General features: G+C 47.7%; 1 protein-coding gene across 5 annotated transcripts in view; it reads right to left on the bottom strand.

Moving 5' to 3' along the window:
• The window catches only part of SLC37A1 (solute carrier family 37 member 1), a 74,031-nt gene that overhangs the window by 16,245 nt on the left and 35,647 nt on the right, over positions 1 to 22,139 (bottom strand). For all 5 annotated transcript variants that reach the window (XM_069581673.1, XM_069581666.1, XM_069581656.1 and 2 more), the window contains 4 exons: positions 18,743 to 18,780; positions 12,045 to 12,125; positions 5,978 to 6,109; positions 2,987 to 3,077 (listed from right to left, as the gene is read on the bottom strand). In XM_069581673.1, the coding sequence (XP_069437774.1) occupies positions 2,987 to 3,077; positions 5,978 to 6,109; positions 12,045 to 12,125; positions 18,743 to 18,780 (342 nt within the window). The remainder of the gene's footprint in view (positions 1 to 2,986; positions 3,078 to 5,977; positions 6,110 to 12,044; positions 12,126 to 18,742; positions 18,781 to 22,139) is intronic.

The raw sequence follows: 22,139 nt of genomic DNA, 5'->3' as shown, positions 1-22,139 counted from the left end.
TGTATGGCAGAGTCCCTTGGCTGCTCACCTGTAACTATCACAACATTGTTCATCGGCTACACTCCAACACAAAATTAAAAGTTATAAAAAAATGATGGCAGAATGTCACTGTGAGAAGGCCGCAGCAGTGTATAAGCCACACACAACATTCTTTTGTTTCACAAGCATGATTTAAACCAAACAGCAATTATGATATCCATGATCAGATTAGCAGAGAAGGCAATGGCAACCCACTCCAGTACTCATGACTGGAAAATCCCATGGACAGAGGAGCCTGGTAGGCTACCGTCCGTGGTATCGCACAGAGTCGGACATGACTGAGCAACTTCACTTTCACTTTTCACTTTTGTGCATTGGAGAAGGAAATGGCAACCCACTCCAGTGTTCTTGCCTGGAGAATCTCAGGGATGGGGGAGCCTGGTGGGCTGCCGTCTATGGGGTCGCACAGAGTCGGACAGGACTGAAGCGACTTAGCAGTAGCAGCAGATCAGATTAGCATTAAAATAGTAATTATCAGAGTATATGTAAAAAAAAGGAGTGTGCTTTGTGGGCAGACACACAGAAAGTGTGAAAAATGAACACTCCTAACCGAAAGGTGAGGTTTCACCTGGCTCTGTCTAGGCATCACCCCACCTTTGCTCTGTGTCCCCTCAGGGCAGCTGTGACGTCCTGGGGAAGGGCTGGCCCGTGGGAGCCCCTCAACATAGACCATATGACCCAACCACTTTCAGACCTGGGAGGGGGTGAAACCTCCTCCCCCAGAGAAGGAGGCTGAGGTCTCAGGATGCTCAGCACAGAACTCTGTGTCTCCCAACCCCCACCTAGACTGACGGGTGACGCTGGATGGTCCCCTCACTGCCTCCGACTCCCATCCCGAGAAACTCTGCCATGCTGCCTCGGGCTCACGCCCCTCTCTGCTGGTCCTTACAATACTGCTAGTGAAACGGAGCAGGACCTTATGGTGCCTCCCCCAGCCCGCGTCCTCCACCTGCCTTCTGTCTGTGGAAAAGCTTTAGCCAAAGAGTGAGTTTAATCAGAGCAGTGAGAAAATGCAGAAACAAAAGAACACAGTCAAATGAGACTACACAATAATAATGTAGCTATTAAGCAAAGCCAAGGACCTCCTCAAGGACTATAGATAATATTTGGGGCCATCTCCTGTGAGCTGTCTTACAGACACCAAAACCCCTACCTGGTGAAATGATGGTTAATGCAGGTTAATGATGACCAGATTGTAGTTGTGACATAAGCTGCCACAGTTCCAAGAACTGGCCTCAAGGAAATGGAAACAAACCAATCCTGGAACTGAAGATTCAGTTCAGTTCAGTCGCTCAGTCGTGTCTGACTCTTTGTGACCCCATGAACCACAGCACGCCAGGCTTTCCTGTCTATCACCAACTCCCGGAGTTCACCCAAACCCATGTCCATTGAGTCAGTGATGCCATCCAGCCATCTCATCCTCTGTGGTCCCCTTCTCCTCCTGCCCGCAATCTTTCCCAGCATCAGGGTCTTTTCCAATGAGTCAGCTCTTCGCATCAGGTGGCCAAAGTATTGGAGTTTCAGCTTCAACATCAGTCCTTCCAATGAATACACAGGACTGATCTCCTTTAGGATGGACTGGTTGGATCTCCTTGTAGTCCAAGGGACTCTCAAGAGTCTTCTCCAACACCACAGTTCAAAAGCATCAATTCTTCGGTGTTCAGCTTTCTTTATAATACAACTCTCACATCCACACATGACTAGTGGAAAACCATAGCCTTGACTAGACGGACCTTTAACTGAAGATTAACTGCACTGAAAACAAGATGACCCTGGTCAGACCACCAATGACCAGTATCCAGATGACTGTGAGAGCTGACTGTGCTGTTTCTGCATGTAGCCCCTCCCTCCACGTATAAAAGCTCTTGCCCACTGGCTGGCCGTCAGTGAGGGGAAGTTGGCCTTTGGACATGCAACCCCTCCCCCACTCCTGTTGCCAGCATCCAACATAGAACAAACTTTCCTTTCTACCAACCTTGCCTCTTTATTAGCTTTTGAGCAGTGAGCAGCCCCACCCTGCTTTCAGTTACACTGGGGACACGTGGTCTGTGCTCTGGAGCCCCCATGCCCCAAATTTCTCCTCTTTTCACATTCACTAGGGCACGCACCTCCCAGGGACCCTGGTTCCTTTGCTTTGTCCTCGAAATCCCTAACTCGGGGGCCCAGAGGCCCTGCTGACTGTCTGGGTCCCTGTTCAGTTGTGGCTGCAGCCCCTACACAGGAACCTCTGCTCAGAGAACTGCTGGTCTTTCCCGTCTTCCCCTGTGGTCACGCCCAGGACATGGGGTATATGTTACTACAAACTGGTCTGCTGTGTAGTAACATACAGCTTTAGCCCCTGCTGGACTTCTGAAATGCAGGACAAGCTGTCTGCTGCCCCGGAGTTAGAGCTCAGCTCCAGGAAGCGATTTCCAGGTCAGTCATGAAGGCTGTATTATCTGAGATCCCCAGGGCCTCTCTCCCTGCTCACCAGCTGCTGTGACCAAGTCAGATGCAGCCTAAATTTAAAAGCAGGCTGCCCCAGATAGGAAGCCCCTTGGGGAACCAGTAGCCACAGCTGGGGAACACCAGGTCAGCCCTTTAAACTCCATCTAGGTTCTCATCATGGCAATAAAACATTCCTATCTGGATTCTCTTTGTCTGTTGTTGTTCAGTTGCTGAGTTGTGTCTGACTCTTCGTGGCCCATGCCAGGCTCCTCTGTCCTCTGCTTTCTCCTAGGGTTTGCTTGGATTCTTGTCCACTGAGTTGGTGATGCCATCTAACCATCTCATTGTCTCCACATCTACCTCTCTTTGTCTACACGTTTCTACTAATCATGCTATGTGATTCAAGAGCATCATGCATCTCTCTCCTTCCCAAGTTTAGAGACACCAGTGGATAAAAGGGAGTCCTGATTACAGCCCGTGAACAGAACTTCCCAGCTGTGCTGCTAGCAAAGGTACTCACCTACATTTGTGATGTAGAGTGGAAGCCAGAAAAGGAACGTGTAGCTGACCAGTTTCGCAAACAGCAGACACAGAGAGAACTCTATCACGCCCTGAAAGAGAGGGAAGGACAGAAAACAGACCTTGGCCCATGACCCCGTAGAAATGGAGAGATGTTCTGACGAGTCAGGATTTGTAAGCAGCTTTTGGCAGGGTGGAGCTCTCTGCAGGAGGCCCCTTTTGTCTTGTCTCTTTAGCAAAGCTATAACATGTTGTTACTGGTGGTGTTCAGTCCTAAGTCATGTCCAACTCTTTGGACAGTAAACTGCCAGGCTTCCCTGACCTTCACTATCTCCCAGAGTTTGCTCAAACTCATGTCCACTGAGTCGGTGATGCCATCCAACCCTCTCATCCTCTGCCACTCCCTCCTGCTCTCAGCCTTTCCCAGCATCAGAATCTTTCCAACGAGACTGCTCTTCACATCAGGCGGCCAAAGGATTGGAGCTTCAGCTTCAGCTTCAGCATCAGTCCTTCCAATGAGTATTCAGGACTGATTTCCTTTAGGGTAGACTGGTCCTTGCAGTCCAAGGGACTCTCAAGAGTCTTCTCCGACTCTCAAGAGTCTTTTCCAACACCGCAATTCAAAAGCATCAGTTCTTTGGCGCGCAGACTTCTTTATGGTCCAACTCTCACATTCACACATGACTACAGGGAAAACCTTAGCTTTGACTATATGGACCTTTGTCAGCAAAGCAATGTGTCAGCTTTTTTAATATGCCGTCTAGGTTTGTCACAGCTTTTCTTCCAAGGAGCAAGCATCTTTTAATTTCATGGCTGCAGTCACTGTCCACTACATTTTAACTAAACTTAAACCAGTCACTCACATACTCTACTCATTCCTGGCCGGGGCCAGATCTTTCAAATCTTTTGCTCACACAATACTTTGCCTAACTGGTCAGTTCTTCCCTAGATCAAAGAAGTAAAAATGAAAAATAAATAATTAACAGATGACCAGATCTCCTCCTTGGCTTCCCTTTCAGTAATCTCACAAGCGAACTGTGTGAACAACACGGCATCTGGAGGAAAATCACAAAGAGTCGCCAAGCCTGCAGGCAACGGGGTGATGATGGCCCTGATCCTCCATCTCAGTGATTAACCGAGATTACTTTTTCTCTTTAAAAACTTTTGTGGCCTCTTCGAGTTGGTTTGGGGGACACAAGTCCTCCTCCCTGACTGCTGGCTACTCTGGTTAAAGCAACTTTCCTTTCTATCAGCATTTGCTTCTCAAGTGTTGAATTCAAGCAGCGAGCAGCTGGACCTGAGTTCAGTGATACCCAGAAGAGACATGTAGATTCTGATAAGGAAACTGAGGTGTGGAGTCTAGCGGCTATTGAGAAATGCTTATATGTTCCACTTCGTGTCTACATGTAGAAAGAGGTGGCCCTTGTGAGATAGTAAGTCCAGGTATCACTTGCGAAATGAGTATGAGAAATCGGGTAACACTAAGGAACCGACTCCCCGGTTGCTTCTCCCAGGCTATCACAGTGCATAGCTATGAACACCCTTCAAATCCAAGCAGAGGTCACGATATGCAATTCATGCCAATGCTCTGGAAATTAAACAACATTTTCACAGTCACACCCAGTATGGGAGGTGTGTATAATGTACTTCATGCTTACCAAGTGCGTGCCATTGTGCCTGTTGTGTAGTTAATGATCTCATTTGATGCCAAGAACAGCACTAACTAGTTGTACAGCCACCAAGCCTGCACTACAGGTGAGGAAACAGGCCTAGAGTGGTTACCACCTGTGCCGGGCACACCCAGCCCGCCTGTGGCAGGGCCAGGTCAGGCCAGGCCAGGCCAGGGGTCTGAAGCCTGTTCTTGCCTCCACCCAACTTCTGTTTATGGTGGGCACCTTAATTTTAGCAACAGTATTTGACCCAGCTACACAATAAAGTAACAACAGAAAAGTTACTACTTGTTATTAACAAATTTTAAAAATAACTGTTATTTGGAACTAGCATCTCCTGCAGGCCAAACCCCCAGAGATCTTTGTTAGGGACCCTGGAGAGTCCAGGCTGGACGTTCAGTGGTTTCTTCTGGCAGGAGAGCAGCTTCCGGGTCCTCAGCAGCCCAGTTTCATCTGGGAGCTGGCAGGACTTTCTGTTTAAAGCAACAGTTCTCAGTTCCTTCATTGGGTGCCGTGATGCTGAGGTTCTGCGTGCACTGTTGGGTTTCTAGCTCAGCACAGTTGCTGTGGAGCCTCTGGGTTCCCTCTTCCAATTCTCCCCGAGGCCAGCATGAGGGAAGTGCCCTTGCCTGCATCTGTTCCCCTGAACAGGCACCCAAGGGCAGGAGCCAAGTGTTCTAGAGTGTGGCCCCCAGGGGCCAGTGTGCTCTCCCCCTCCTCCCATCTCTGCTCTCGGCTCCCTGCCTTTGTCCCCCTCCATAGCTCCATGTCAGAGGAACACAGTTGCTCACAGGCCTTTGCACAGCTCCCAGCATGCTCTGCTCTGGGAGCTCATGGATTTCACATCCATAATATACATACATAATATATATTATAACTATTAACAGGTGAACAAAACACTGCAGCCTTATTCAGTCCTGAGCTGATCTGCTTGCAATTCTGGTTCATGCTATGGATTTCTATGAGCTTCCTAGGTGGCTCAGTGGTATAGAACCTGCCTACCAATGCAGGAGGCACAGTTTCGATCCCTGAGTCAGGAAGATCCCCTGGAGGAGGAAATAACAACCCGCTCCAGTATGCTTGCCTGGAGAATCCCCTGGACAGAGGAGCCTGGTGGGCTACATTCCATGGGGTCACAAAGAGTTGAACGAAACTGAGCCACTAAGGACAGCACTTGGATTTCCAATGTGCAGATGATATGATCATGGATTTCTTTTTCTAAACTCATTAACAGCTCAGTGTCTATTCACAGCATTATGTGTAATTTGTAGTAAACAGACACTGTTCACAAATGCCCCCTCTTAAGAGGGTCGTGTACTCACGGGAATCTTCAGGGCCCCTGTGAAGCTGATGGCTGCCATGCCGCCCCCGCCGTCTGCCGGGAGGACGACCACGTGGTTCTGGTGGCCAGAGTGTTTCCCATCCGACAGCAGTAGACGCTGCATCTCTGGGTCCTGGAGACGAACCCGCAGAAAAAGAGAAAGAGAAGAAAATGTGCTATCAGGCCGTCGACTTGGGAGGTGGGTGTGCCCTGGACAGCATCCTCACATGGCCATTGCTTTTACAGCCATCAGCATGCACGTGGTTTTGGGAAACACTAATCAAAGACATGCAGAATCTTTTGACTCAACTCTAGGACTCTATTTGCGAAAAATACTTTTCGATGTGGAAAAATACTTATATGATAAGATTAATGTCACGCCATTATTGAGAAAAATTGCTAAAGTACATCCACATAACCGACATATCCTGCAGCTGTAAAAAAAAAAGGTTGTGAGATTTGAAGAAATGAGAAAGTGCTTAGATACATTAAGCAATAAAACATCATTCAAAAGCATTTTCATTATGATCTCATTGAATGTTTAAATATAAACCTATTTAAGTAGGTTAACTATTGGATTTTTTACAGGGAAAAAGAAGCTAAATTCTAAACTGACAATGGTTATCACTCAGTGGTAGAATTATGTGTGAAAGTGAAAGTTGCTCAGTCATGTCCAACTTCTTTGCGAGGCCATGGACTCTACAGTCCATGGAATTCTCCAGGCCGGAATACTGGAGTGGGTAGCCTTTCCCTTCTCCAGGGGATCTTCCCAACCCAGGTCTCCTGCATTGTAGGTGGATTGTTTACTGAGCCACAAGGGAAGCCCAAGAGTACTGGAGAGGGTAACCTATCCCTTGTCCAGCGGATCTTCCTGGCCCACGAATCAAACTGGGGTGTCCTGCATTGCAGGTGGATTCTTTACCAACTAAGCTATCATGGAAGCCCCAGAATTATGTGTAATTTGTATGAAATGTCAGTTAAGGAGTTCACAAAGGACACACATGATCACAAACAATATTATTTTAAACTTCATAAACTAATTCCAATATTTCATAAATTTTGATTCTGGACATCCCTAAAGTTTATCATCATTAAAGCAAAGAACAGTGGTCCCCAACTCAGGGTGGGACATCAAATCAGAGCAACGATGATTGAAAAATGTCCTCATAATGGTACTATGAAGGTCAAAGATTTAAAAAGAGATGTTTCTATGTATTCCAGACTTTCCACAAAATCAAACAGGTTTTATTGATTTATCTCACCCACTCCAGTATTCTTGCCTGGAGAATTCCATGGACAAAGGAGCCTGCCAGGCTACAGTCCATTGGGTCACAAAGAGTCAGACACGACTGAGTGATTATCACTCACTCACACTATAAACTATGCAAGCGGTATTCAAAATGCAGTTAAATTGGAAAAAAAAAAAAGAAAATGGCAAAGCATTGCCACATCTGTTTCTTGATATCAGAATTCTCTTCTGGTGAAGAACAGAAATTTGGAAAGCAGGGTGGCAGGCTGCAGCACAGGCAGCCCCTCGGGCACTGAGCACCCAGCATGGCTCAGACATCGAGAGCTGGCCTCTGGTGAGCATGGCCACAATTAACTACGTTCTCTGATGCTCCAGGATGCCGATGACAAGCCCCCGCTTGGAACCAGAGCATCCTCCTTAAGACAATGCCACAGAGGTATGTGAACACAGAGACCCTCTATTTGAGTCTGGAGATAAACTTCTCTCTGGAGAATTACACAGCTGTCCTGTGTGTGTGTTAAGTCACTTCAGTCGTGTCCGACTCTTTGAGACCCTATGGACCATACCCACCAGGCTCCTCTGTCCTTGGGATTCTCCAGGCAAGAGTGCTGGGGTGGGTTGCCATTCCCTCCTCCAGGGATCTTCCCAACCCAGGGATTGAACCCGTATCTCTTACATCTCCTGCAATAGCAGGTGGGTTCTTTACCACTAGCACCAGCCGTCCTGTGTAGAAAACGAAATCAATTGTTCTCAACCCTGGCATCTCCTGGGCACTCTGAGAGACTCCCAAGCTGTACCCTGGACCCAACATAGCAATCTTGGGAGCAGGCCCCCAGAAAGTCGTTTGTGTCAGTAGGCTGAGAACCGCAGGATAGACTTTTTTTAACACTAAATGTTCTGACAGGTGAACCATGAAATGCAGCCAGATAATGAGAAAAAAGGAAGAGAAAAGACTGCTCAGCCAGGAGGGTAGTAATCACAGGTCCAGCACAGAAACCCACCTGGTCACAGCCCAGAGTTGGCACTGACCCTTCCTTGTTCAGAACACTGGGTACAGTATGCTGTATACTGGGTTCAAAGCCCCAGTCCGGCCCCTCTGCCCTAAGCCATGAGGAGCCCCTCAGGCCAGCCGGGAAGCCTTGTCTTCATTTAAGACAGGCCTCCTGCCCACACCTGCTCATCCTCTGTGCACAACCTGGGGGAGTGAGGAGGGGGTGGTTCCAGTCTCCTAAGGCCAGTATTTTGCAGCATCTGGAGGAGGGATCCGTGAGGTCAGGGGCTGGGCGGTTGGTTTCCAAAGCGAACCAGGAGAGCAAGGCTGCCTCCTTCTGGGAACCAACAGAGACCTGCTGGGGGAACTGGGTACGGGAAGCGGTATGCCTAGAGCCCCCAGGGCATCTGCTGGGACAGAGAGCCCTCAGTGGGTTGACAGCTCGTTCAGCCTAGGGCCCGCACTCTGAGGTTTACACATTCACAGAGCAAAAAGGCTCCGCGGGATGAAAGCAAGCACACACGGGAGTTTGCATGAGAGACGGCTCAGCCCAGCCTCAACCTGTGCTGGCCCCACGTGGAGCTGTCGGATGGAGTAACCTTTATTTCTGTTTTTATTAAAGAATTTCTTATTGGAGTATAAATGCTTTACAATGTTGTGCTAGTTTCTTCTATATAACAAAGTGAATCAGTTGTATGTATATGTATATATATCCCTTCCCACTTGGACCTCCTTCCCGCCCCACCCCTCAATCCCTTAGATCTAGGTCATTAACCTTTAGCATCTAAACACCCGCTCAGCACCCTTTAAGTGGTTGCTGAGCCACACCCATCAGAAAGACCCTCAGAGGTGTAGGAGAGAGTAGGACTGGGAGTTTGGGATGAGCACATAGAAACTGGAATACATAGAATGGATAAACAGGGTCCTACTATAGAGCACAGGGAATTATATCCAATATCCTGTGATAAACCATAATGGAAAAGAACATGAAAAAGAATGTGTTAATATATGTGTGTATAACTGAGTCACTTTGCTGTACAGCAGGCAATTAACGCAACATTGTAATTCAACTATACTTCAATAAAAATAAAATTTAAAAAGATAAAAAACAAGAAGTGGAAAGAATTATTAGACAAAAGACCCTTAGAGAAGCCAAAGATGACAAAAAAGACGCATAGCTATAAGGAGGACAAATGTCAACCATCCCCAAAATGACATCACGAAAACCCGCAAGGTTGGATGCAGGTCACCACATGGGAAGTGACCCCAGAGCCTCTTTCTCTGTTCACGTTCTTGTCCTCGCCCTACCCCCTTCTTTATGATTTTTTTTCCATGAAGTCATTAGGAGTCATGCCTGGGGCAGAAAAGGATTAAGCAGTCCCAGCTGAAAAGCCACTGTGGTCAGGGGCCTGGGTAAGGCTCAACTCTGAGCTGGTCACTCTGTGAAAGGGGACACCAGGGTGTGCTGTCAAACAGGTGACGCATCCTGCCTGCTGGCCCGGGGGCCACCTCTGGTGCGTGAGCTCCTCCTACGACAGAAGGGAGGGGACCAAGCCTGAATAGTGCGCTGGGGCTAGCTGAAAGGAGATGCCCTTCCACCACGGCCAACGCCTGCCTGGTCACGTCCACATCAAGGTCAGCCTGAAACAGGACCTCCTGGGGCCTCGGAATATGTCACTGTCTCTTTAGTGACATGTTGGTAAATAGGCTTTCGTAGAAGAAAAAGAAAAAGGAAGAGGAAGTCACATTTATAAGACAGGGCTAGCCTTCCTGGCCAGTAACCACATTAGAGAGCCTTCCCAGGTGCCTCTAGTGGTAAAGAATCTGCCTGCCAACGCAAAAGATGCAGGTTTGATCCCTGGGCGGGGAAGATCCCCGGGAGGAGGGCGCAGCAACCCACTGCAGTACTCTTGCCTGGAGACAGTCTTGCTTGGCTATAGTCCATGGGGTCCTAAAGAGTCAGACACAACTGAGCGCGCACACACACACACACACACACACACACACAACTACATTAGAATACAGGGCCTGGCTCTCACCTCTGGAAAAAGGTAAGTCTTCAGCAACAAATGGAGAGGAATTAGAGCTATCTGGACATTGATTAAGGGCTTTCCTGGCGGCTCAGATGGTAAAGCGTCTGTCTGCAATGCGGGAGACCCGGGTTCGATCCCTGAGTTGGGAAGATCCCCTGGAGAAGGCAATGGCAACCCACTCCAGTACCCTTGCCTGGAAAATCCCATGGACAGAGGAACCTGGTAGGCTATAGTCCATGGAGTCGCAAAGAGTCGGACACAATGGACCCTGATTAAGACCCAATGCTTTATACTGGTATTTCTGTTCCCCCCAAATGTGTATGTTGAACTCCTATCTCTTACATGATGGAATTAGGAGGTGGGGCCTCCTAGAGGTGATTAGGTCACAAAGGTGGAGTTGGGTGAGGAGGTTAGTGCCCATATAGGAAGAGACAGCAGAGAGCTGGCTTTTCTCCCTGCTCCACCAAGTGAGGGTTCCTGGGGAAGGGAGCTGCCCACCAGCCGGGAAGCAGGCTCTCTCCAGATGTCGGATCTACTGGAGCCTTGATGTGGGACTTCCCAGTCTCCAAAAATACATGTTTAAAATGCGAGAAATAAATGTTTATTGTTTTAGCCACCGAGTCTATGATATTTTTGTTACATCAGCCCAATCTGAGATACCTGATTTTGACAGAAACTCAGAAATGAGTAGAGATTTGAAAACATTTCAGTTGAATTTCACTAAATCCAAGAACCAAACTGTATGAGATACTATTTTTCCTTTTTCCATTATTTCAACCACCTGAAATAGTTCCCTTGGGCAATAAAGAAAAAAAAATGTAGGAAGTCTGTTTAGAACACTTATCCTTTAAGCTAACTGACTTGAGAATACCGTACACTTTCAAGGATTATAACCAAATATAAAGTGGCCCTGAAGCTGGGTGTGGTCAGCCAGACAAAAGCGATGCAAGGCATTTCTTGGGAGCACAGCCCTCCCTTGGTACCCGGGATCTGTAGGGGATTGGTATCAGGATTCCCCTTAGAGACTCAAATCCTCAGATACTCCAATCCTTTGCATACGATGGCTAAGAACAGTCGGCCCCCATATGGGCAGGTTTCACAGTCCTCTGGACACAAAGGGCTGACTGCATCCTAAGAGGAGAGGTTCAGGTGAGGTCCAGGCCAGGGAAGAGCCCTGGACTGCATCTAACCTCTTCATTTCTGAGGCAAACCTGGCATGGAGCTCAGCCCATCTGTACCTCAACTTCCTCTTCTGTATAATGGACAGGCAGTGAAGGGGCTGGAAGCTGACTTTCTAGGCTGTTTCTGGATCCCCCTCTTATTCCCAGCCCACCTTATGCTCTCCCAACATGAAACCCCCCTTGGGTCAGTATGTGCAGACTCAGCCCTCCTAGACAACTCTGTCCAAGGCCACTGGTTCAGGGAAGCTCCCAAGACCAGGCCTGAACTAGCTCAGTCCCCCCTGGGCAGCTCTGCCTGGTTAGTTTTCTCTCTGCACCCCACACCTGCCCTCTTCCCCCCAGGATGTGAGGTCCACAGGGGTGACGGATGTTGGGTGAGGAGTGAGGGGATGATGCCCTGGCACAGTCTCACCTGGAGAGGGGCTGCAACCCCAAATGCTGCAGATGGCTGTCCAATGAATGAATCGCTCACAAATCTGAGTCACAAACTTAAAGGAAGCACAGCTCACCATCCAAACAAAGTGAACAAATGTGAACTGAAGAAACACAACACCCTGGGTGTCGGCAACAGGGGTCACTGAGGCAGGACCCCACTGCCTGACTGCGGAACTCACCGGAGGCTTGCTCCTCTCCTCGGCTGGGACCGGCTTCTGTGGCCAGAACCTGTGTGCACCATTCTCGTAGCCTCTCAGATGCTGAGGGAATAAAGTTAATTAGAGCAATTACTGAATCAATGACCAGAAATGACAGCTATGCTCACTGCCGCAAGCATACTGTCTTCATGAAAATGCTACCCAGGGAAAATAAGGCAAATGTTTGAAACAAAACAAAGGCTGCTCAGTTTATTCTCAAGACTCCAGACCCTCAGAATAACAGAGGGTAAAAGTGAAATCCTTTCCTGAAGAATCATCCAAGACTGAAGAACACTGCTGTTGTTCAATCGCAAACTCATGTCCAACCCTTTGCGACCCCATGGACTGCAGCCAGCCAGGCTCCTCTGTCCGTAGGATTTCCCAGGAAAGAATACTGGAGTGGGGTGCCATTCCCTTCTCCAGGGGATCTTCCTGGCGAGGGAGTGGATCCCCATTTCCTGCATTGGCAGGTCAATTCTTTACCACTGCACCACTTGGGAGGCCCCGAATCAGCTATACTCCAACTGTTTCTGTTCAGTCACTCAGTTTTGTCTGACTCTTTGCAGCCTCACAGACTGCAGCACACCAGGCTCCTCTGTCCTTCACTATCTCCCAGAGTCTGTTCAAACTCATGTCCATTGAGTCGGTGATGCCATCCAACCATCTCACTCTCTGCCACTCCCTTCTCCTTTTGCCCTCAATCTTTCCCAGCATCACGATCTTTTCCAATGAGCTGGCTCTTCACATCAGGTGGCCAAAGTATTTGAGCTTCAGCATCAGTCTTTCCAATGAATATTCAGGGTTGATTTCCTTTAGGATTGACTGGCTTGATCTCCACGCAGTCCAAATGACTCTCAAGAGTCTTCTGAAGCATCATAATTTGAAAACCACAGTTCCTTGGCTCTCAGCCTTCTTTATGGTCCAGTTCTCACATCCATACACGACTACTGGAAAAACCATAGCTTTGATTATTCGGACCTTTGTCGGCAAAGTGATAAGACCGAAGAATAAAAAAACGTAAAAATGCTGGTTAAGGCAACTTAACTTTTATGAATGGCTTTGACATTTTTAAGACTGAAAGGCCTTCAGAAATAATATAGGCCAATGTTTTTCTCTAACAAGTGAAAAAAAAAGAGACCTTCTTACACCAGCAGGTTCAGAAGGAAGAAAACACTCTCCACATAGGCTTGTTGGACAAGATACAGCTCAGCCACTGGGGTTATGGTGTGTAAGTGTATGTGTGTATATGTGTGTGTATACAGTAAATATGTTTTAATTTCTCTTGGTTCCCAGGTGGCATCAGTGGTAAAGAATCCACCTGCAATGCAGGAGACCTGGGATCTGTCCCTGGATTGGGAAGATCCTCTGGAGGAGAGCGTGGCAACCCACTCCAGTATTCTTGCCTGGAAAATTCCACGGACAGAGGAGCCTGGTGGGCTACAGTTCACAGGGTCGCAAAGAGTCAGTCACAACTGGGGGCACATGCGCCACAGCGCACTTAATTCCTGTTAGCTGCACCCGGGAGTGAAATTGCTGGGTCATCTGGTAACTCTATGCTTAACGTTTTGAGGAACTGCCAGACTGTTTTCCAACGTGGCTGCACCATTTTAATATCCTCACCAGCAGTGTATGAGTATTCCAATCTGTTATTATCTTCTTGATTCAGCCAGTGCAATGAGTATGAAGTGGTATCTCATTATGGTTTGGATTACATTTCCTTGATGACTCACGACATTAAACAGCTTTTCATGTGTTTATTTGCCATTTATTTATCTTCTTTGGAGAAACACCTCTTCAGATTCTTTTAGCCCTTTTAAACTAGGTTGTCTTTCTATTACTGAGTTCTAAGTGTTCTTTATATACTTTAGTTCAGTTCAGTTCAGTCACTCAGTCCTGTCCAACTCTTTGCGACCCCATGGACTGTAGCATTCCAGGCTTCCCTGTCCATCACTAACTCCCAGAGCCTGCTCAAACTCATGTCCATCGAGTCAGTGATGCCATCCAACCATCTCATCCTCTGTCGTCCCCTTCTCCTTCCACCTTCAATCTTTCCCAGCATCAGGGTCTTTTCCAACAAGTCAGTTCTTTACATCAGGTGGCCAAAGTATTGGAGTTTCAGCATCAGTCCTTCCAATGAACATTCTGGATTGATTTCCTTTAGGATGGTTCCTGAAGAACTATGGACAGAGGTTTGTGACATTGTATAGGAGGCAGTGATTAAAACCATCCCAAAGAAAAGGAAATGCAAAAATGCAAAATGGTTGTCTGAGGAGGCCTTACAAACAGCTGAGAAAAGAAGAGCTAAAGGCAAAGGAGAAACAGAATGATACACTCTTCTGAATGCAGAGTTCTTTACATAATCTAGATACAAGTCTATGATCAGATACACGATTCGTGCATGTTTTCTACCATTCTTTGGGTTGTATTTTCACTTTCTTAATGGTATCCCTTGAAGCCTAGAAGTTTTAAATCCAGTGAAGTCCAATTTATCTGTTTTTACCTCCATGCTTTGTGGTTTTGGTGTCATATCCAAGGAGGCTGGCTTAATCCAAGATCATGAAGATTTCCTCCTGTATTTTCTTCTAAGAGTTTTATAGTTTTCGCTCTCACCTTTAGGTCTTCGGGGCTTCCCTGATAGCTCAGTTGGTAAAGAATCCACCTGCAATGCAGGAGACCCTGGTTCGATTCCTGGGTCGGGAAGGTCCCCTGGAGAAAGGAAAGGCTACCCTCTCCAGTGCTTCTGGATTTCCCTTGTGGCTCAGCTGGTAAACAATCTGCCTGCAATGTGGGAGGCCTGGGTTCGATCCCTGGGTTAGGAAGATCCCCTGGAGAAGGGAAAGGCTACCCATTCCAGTATTCTGGCCTGGAGAATTCCATGGACTGTATAGTCTATGGGTTCCCAAAGAGTTGGATACGACTGAGTGACTTTCACTTTAGGTCTTTAATCCATTTTAATTTTGTGTATGGTATGAAGAAGTGTTCCAAATTCATTCTTTGAATGTGGCTATCCAGCTGTCTCAGCACCATGTGTTAAAAAGACTATCTTTTCCCTTGAATGGTCTTGGCGCCTTTGTCAAAAAACAATTGACCATACACGTGAGGGTTTGTGTCTGGACTCAGTTCTCGTCTATCGATCTATATGTTTAACCTTATAATAGTAACATAGACAGAGCCTTAATTAGAGCAGCTTTGTAGTAAGTTTTGAAATCGGGATGTGTGAGTCCAGCTTCGTTCTTTTTCAGGATTCTTTTGGCTACTCTAGATTCCTTGAATTTTCATAAGAAACCAAGGATAAATTTATCAATTTTTTCCAAGAAGCCAGCTAGGGTTTTGATAGATTACACACAATCAGTAGGTCCACTGGGGAAATACTGCCATCTTGACAATATTCACTGAGTCTTCCTGGCCGTGAATACAGGATGTATTTTCATTTCTTAGGCCTTCAACTTCTTTCAACAATGTTTTGTAGTTTTCAATGTATATCAGTCTTGTCCTTCCTTGGTTAAATTTATTTCTGAGTATTTCACTCCTTTTGCTGTTACTGTCAATAAAATTGCCTTCTTAATTTCACTTTTGGATTGTTCATTGCTACTGTATAGAAATACAACTGACTTTTATATGCTGATTTTGTATCTTGCAATCTTGCTAATTTTTTAATTAGTTTGAATAGGTTTTTGGTGGATTCCTTGGGATTTCCTATAGACAAGATCACATTGTCTACAAGAGGCACTTCTGACTTATTCTGCGTGCCTCTAATTTCATTTTCTCGTTCAGATGCTCTGGCTAGAACTTCTGTATGTTAACTAGAAATGGTGAGAGCAGTCATCCTTGTTCTGTTGCTGACGTTACAGGGAAAGCATCCCATCGTTCATCATGAAGTGTGATGTTAGCTGCGGGTTTTCATCGATGCCCTTCATCTGGTTGAGGCAAGTCTCTTCTATGTCTCGTCTGCTGAGTATTTCATCATTAAGGGATGCTGGATTTTGTTGAAGGCTTTCTCTGCTTCTATTGAAATGACCCCAGAGTTTCTGGTCCTTTATTCTATTGAGGTAAGTATTACATTAATTGATGTTCAGGTGTTAAACCAAGTGTGAGGAGATCAACCCTGGGATTTCTTTGGAGGGAATGATGCTAAAGCTGAAGCTCCAGTACTTTGGCCACCTCATGCGAAGAGCTGACTCATTGGAAAAGACTCTGATGCTGGGAGGGATTGAGGGCAGGAGGAGAAGGGGACGACCGAGGATGAGACGGCTGGATGGCATCACGGACTCGATGGACACGTGTCTGAGTGAACTCCGGGAGTTGGTGATGGACAGGGAGGCCTGGCGTGCTGCGATTCATGGGGTCACAAAGAGTCGGACACGACTGAGCGACTGAACTGAACTGGACTGAAACTGGAATAAATCCCACTGAATCGTGACGCTTAACCCTTTTCATGTGCTGCTGGATCAGTACTCTGTTAAGTTTTGCGTCTACACTCATGAGAGAACTTGGCCTGCAGTTTTCTGTTCTTGTGATGTCTTGTTTTCTCATATTATAGGATAATATAGAATAAGCGGGGAGTGTTCTCTTTTATTTCTTTGGAAGAGTTTGTGAATAGCTGGTATTAATTCTCTGAATGTTTGTCAGAATTCACCAGCGAAGTCCTCTAGTCCTGGGGTTTTCTTTGTATTAACATTAAAACTTCTCATTAATAATTCAGTTTCTTTCCTTGTTATAGGTCTATTCAGATTCTCTCTCGAGTCAGTTCAGGCAATTTATATTTTTCTAGGGATTTTCCCATTTATTCTAAACTATCTAACTTGTTAGTATACAGTTGTCCATAGAATTCCTTTATGCTTCTTTCTATAAAGTTGGTAGTAACATCCCCTCTCTCATTCCAGATTTTGGTAATGTGAATCTTCTGTCTTTTTCCTGATCAGTCTAAAGGAGTCTCCATTTTATAGATCTTTTCAAAGAACCAACTTTTGACTTATGGTCAAAAAATGTTGCCTTCCAGTTTCAATAAACAAAGAATGTTGCTGCCACCAAGCCATCAGCCACTACAGCCCCCTTCTAAGGTGTGCCCTGAGGGGTTTCAGGAAGATGAAAAAGGATCTTAGCCATAGATAGCTAAGATATCTAGGATGCTTATCTAAGGAATAATTTCAATGAGCCCAGCCTCCTGCATCTTACCATACAGACACGGGCAATAAAGTCATTTTCTTGAGATGTCTGGTTTTTTGTGATTAGCAATAATCTTCTGAAGTATGTTGCTTTTTTTTTTTTTCAGCAAAAGCTCCTATCCATCCTGGCCCCTCCCTTACCTCTTTGGAACACTTCGTCAGAGCCACTGACAGGCTTCAGTCCTCAGTGAGTTCTCTGAATAAAACATCACTCACAACTTACAGGTTGTGTGTTTTTTCTGTTGACAAGTTTAATTGATTTCCCCTATTGTTTTTCCATTCTTTTCTGTTGTTGTTTGTTTGTTTTTAATAAAAGAGTCCTTATGGGACTTCCCTGGTGGTCCAGTGGTTAAGAGTCTGCCTTGCAATGCAGGGGACATGAGTTCAATCCCTGGTGGGGGAACTAAGACCCCACATGACAAAAAGCAACTATAAGCCTGCAAGCCACAACTTCTGAGATCACATGACTCAAGAAGATTCTGGAATCTGCAACTAAAACTCAGAGCAGCCAATAAACAAATTTTAAAAAATTTAAAATAAATTAAAAAAAGAATCCTTATATTTTATAAACACACACTGAAATAGAGACAAAATGTTATAATATGGTGACCAATATTTGCATACAAAATAAACTCTGAGGAGAAGGGGGGCGGTCTTCGAAGGGGTACTGACACCAGGAGACGAGCGGGTAAAGGGTACATGCACACTCATTACACTATTCTTTCTACTTTCTCACGTGTTTTAAAATTTCTGTAACAAAATCGTTAAAGAACTGGAAAAATAAAAACTGCATGCTGAAAAGAAGACCTTCGGATGGGAAATTCCCAGGACGGGGCTGTGCCCGGAAGTCAGCACCTGTGAAAGGCCTTGCACGTGCAGCTTGGCACAGAGCTCTGCTCATGATGAGGGGCAGGTGCGTAGGGGCAGAGCAGAGGGGAAGCAGCCCAGCCCAGCCCCAGCCCCTGGCCTCTGCAGCCCCTCAAGAAGCCCTCTCTTCCCCCCACCCATGGGTCTCCCCAGGGCCCTACAAGAAGTGAGCACAATTCCTGTGGGAAAGAGAACTTTGGGACTGTTGTAGAATCTGAAGAAACGTCTCCAGAAATCAGTCCAGTCTCTCCCTCTGACCGAATCCCTTTGAGAGTTGGAAAGAGGAAGGGGAGCCCCAATTCCCCATGAGACCTGGAGAAGCTGGCACCCCAGGGGCTCCTCGAGCTGTCAGGGGGACTGAGCAAGGGAAATGACTCAGCTTCAGCCCAGGTCACACACACAAGTGCAGGAATGCCTCCGGCACAGGGATGCGCTTCCATATGTCTGAGCTGTGCACAAGGCCGATTACACACGAGGACAGCGATGCTCACTGCCACTATTAGTAATCTTTTCCTAAAACTGCCAATATTTTGAGGGTGGGACTGGTGTGCACATTTGTTACCCACTGACAGGACAGACAGGGTTAGGCTGACGACAGTGACCAGACACGGCCCTGGAAGGCTCGAGAAGCAGAGAGCGTGTCCTTACCGTGGCTGGGGAGGACGAGCAGGCGATGTCCTTCGGATCTGAAACACCAAACAGGAACAGTGTGAATCAGGTCTGGGTGCTTCCTCCAACACAAGAAATTAAACCAGAACAAGGCATCATCTGACACTTTTACTAAATAAACAACCATTAAAAAAAAAAAAAAAAGACAATGCGCGAGGCAGCCTGTCTGGTGGGGTGAGGGCAGAGGTTGGCTATCCCTGCACAAACCCACATGTACACACCCCTTCCCTCACTCAGGCCCTGAGACTGCCTGATCCCTGCGCACTGAAGCTGGCAGAACAGGCAACCAGTGCCAGCAAACGCAGGTCATCATGAATCTGAAGCCCGCTTTGCAGAACAGAAAATAGTTTACAAACAGAAACAAGCAGAGCATACGTGTACTGTGGAGAACAGCCTTGTCAGACATATTTAAAGGATAAGTGTCAGAAGAAAACAAAATATGACCAGGAGATCTGAGCAGTGGGACTCTGATAACATTTAGGATGAGTCATTTAATGTTATGGGATGAATAAGAAGGAAAGACTAGTGGGCACAAAACACCTATCTTGAAATAGAACAAAATGCCTTTTACTGAAATGCAAGGAGGTGTGAAATAAGTCACATTTTATAGCAAGCAAAGAAAAATCTAAACATGAAGATTCGTCTCTGCCCCTTGGAGACCTCTCCTCCTCACTGTGAATTCTGTATCTGGATTAGGCACAGACCAGACTTGCCCATCGCGGCTTCCCTAGTGGCTCTGCCGGTAAAGAATCTGCCTGCAACGCAGAAGACCGGGCTTCGATCCCTGGGTTGGAAAGATCCCCTGGAGGAGGGCATGGCAACCCACTCCAGTATTCTTGCCTGGAGAATCCCATGGACAGAGGAGCCTGGTGGGCTATAGTCCATGGGTTCACAAAGAGTCGGACAGGTCTGAGCGACTGACACTTTCACTTTTCAAATCTCCCCATTGGCAGGAACATCCGCTCATCCAGGAAGAACAATGTTCTCCCAGCATCCACAGAGCAGTCCTTAAAGACCACATCCCTTCTGGGTCTGGTCAGGGGTCACAGGACCCACCGCGACACTGCTCAGACCTGGACTTGTAATCTGTCAATAACATGACATTTGATGTAGTCTCCTGTCTCAAAAACCTGATCTGTGTCCTGACTTCTAACTGGTGGAACAGTTCTCAGAGCATTCTAAGACACGCTTCCCAGATAATAGCAACCCTCAAATTTGGCTCAAATAAAACTTCCCAATTCTTTCTTAAATCTACTGATTAATTTTTCATTGATGGAGGGAAAGACATGAAAAGGAACAAATCCAGAAGCTAGGCTTTTTTCATTTTCCTAATTTAAGACCATGTCCATGTGATCTGGGAACGAGAGCTCAGCTTATTGCCCTGAGTAGCCTTGGGAAGCAAACCCTACTTCTTGAGAATCCAGAAAGCTACCTTTCAACAGCTCTGCTCCCCCACCACCACCCAGAACCTGGGTCTTTTTTATAAAAAGATGGTGAGACAGTTTCACTGCCTTGAAACACAAACTGAGCCACAGGACTTTAAACTTCCCACAGCGGAGTTCCCTCCTGCAAGACACAGAGGCGGACATAGTATAGGGGTCCCTGGACCACATGTGATCCTGGGCTGCAGGCTCCTCTTGGCTCACCCTCTGCTGAGGGTAGGCCCAGGGAGCCCTGGTGGGCCTGCTGGCTCTGGGGATATGCACTGACATCAGCTCCTCTCAACCCCCAGCTTTCCGGCGCCCATAATGTGAGCCCCTGGGGCAGTACCAATGGCTCATCCCTGTGGGCATGGCCAGTCCCCAGGGTGCATTTTTCCTGGGCTTTCACCTGTAGGACATTGGCACATGTGACCCTTGGTTGGGATATGTCCGAGGGCACCTTCCCAGGCAGCCCTAGTGGGACCAGAGGACAGGGTGCCCACGGGGCCCTTGGGCCCAGCCCTGGGCAGGAAAGATGAGCAGGGACGGCCTGTCCCTTACTGCTGGCCCCAAGAAAGGACACAGCTGCAGCTTTGCCAGCCAGCCCTGAGTCAGGGATCAGGGACGATGAGGGGGCAGAAATAAATCACCAAGATGCACGCGGACCTGATCTTTCCTCTCTGCAGGTGGTCTGCCCTTGGACACAGGGTGTGCTTATAGCTGCCTCCTGTCATTCATACAAACGCCACGTCCTTGTTACAAGAAAGAATACAGTACCGATCCCTTTGACAGAAAGCACCCCATGGTCTTCTGTTCTGCTGCAGAGGACAACCAGCAGCCTGTTAGAGTGACAGTGTCGACAGTGGACTCGGCTCACAGGTGACAGCGGGACCAGGAGGGAAAGACTCATTCGTGAGCACCTGGCTCGGGTCGAGCCTGCCCACCCATTTCTCTCTTTGTTGGGACTCGTGGACGTGGGGCCCTGGTGCCTGGGTCCCAGCGTTGGGGGCGGGGGCATGGTCAGGGGCCCACAGAAATGCCTCCTCCCACGAGGCTGGCTACGGGGGCTGTCCCAGGGGGAGGTGTCAGGCGCACAACCAACTGGCATCCTGTCAAAGCCGCATGCAGAGCAGTGGCTCTAGAGCTCAATCTCAAGAGGAAGATGGTCAGTGGGAAGGTGGAGAAACACCACGTGAGCAGGTGTGCACAACCCCCTGAGCTAGGCCCTGGGGACCTTGGCGGAGGCCAGGCGAGGACAGAGGGAGCAGCCGAGTGTGGTCTCTAGTGGTCTTTAGACAAGCACGGCCAGTCCTGTGGAGAGAGGAGCTGCCCAAGGCAGAGAGGGCAGGACTGGGTGACTGAGTGATGCTCGAGGGGAGGGGGGACCAGAGTGTGCAGAGATCCCTGCCCCAGCCGGGAGGAGTGCAGGGGAGGGGGCAGGTGTGGGGCAGAGGAGGAGGAGCAGTGAGAGGACATTTCTAGGGGCCTTGTGAAGAACGGGGATCAGGAACTCAATGGATGGCCTTGCACAACCTTGAACATATTTACCAGTAACAGCGAAAGGCTAAGACTGCATGTAAGGAGACTCAGCATCGACCAGACGAATGTGATGAAAGGAGGGGAGGGGGCCTCTGTGGCTGGGACTTCAGCCCCACAGCTCCTGCCCCCAGCCTGCAGCACCCCAGGACCCCTGTTAGTCTTCAGGGAGGGGGGACACGAGTGCTCAGTGTGCCCCAAGTCAGTGCAAATACCTCTCCCAGCAACATCTTAGGGCCTTGGGGAACCTGGGCAGGTGCATTTCATCCCAGAGTGGGCTGGGGGTGGGGGGCAGGAAGGGGTACAAAGCCCCTGGGTCACCATAGAAACAGGAGAGGGGGTGAGAGGATGGTGCATAGGTAGGAAAGTACCTCTGGGAGAACCCCTCCCCCAATCACTGTCACACAGACCCTCTCAGC

Source organism: Ovis canadensis, chromosome 1 (assembly GCF_042477335.2).
Source record: "Ovis canadensis isolate MfBH-ARS-UI-01 breed Bighorn chromosome 1, ARS-UI_OviCan_v2, whole genome shotgun sequence".
Taxonomy (NCBI): Eukaryota; Metazoa; Chordata; class Mammalia; order Artiodactyla; family Bovidae; genus Ovis; species Ovis canadensis.
Note: the sequence above shows the minus strand (reverse complement) of the source record. Positions and strands in the feature narration are given on the sequence as shown.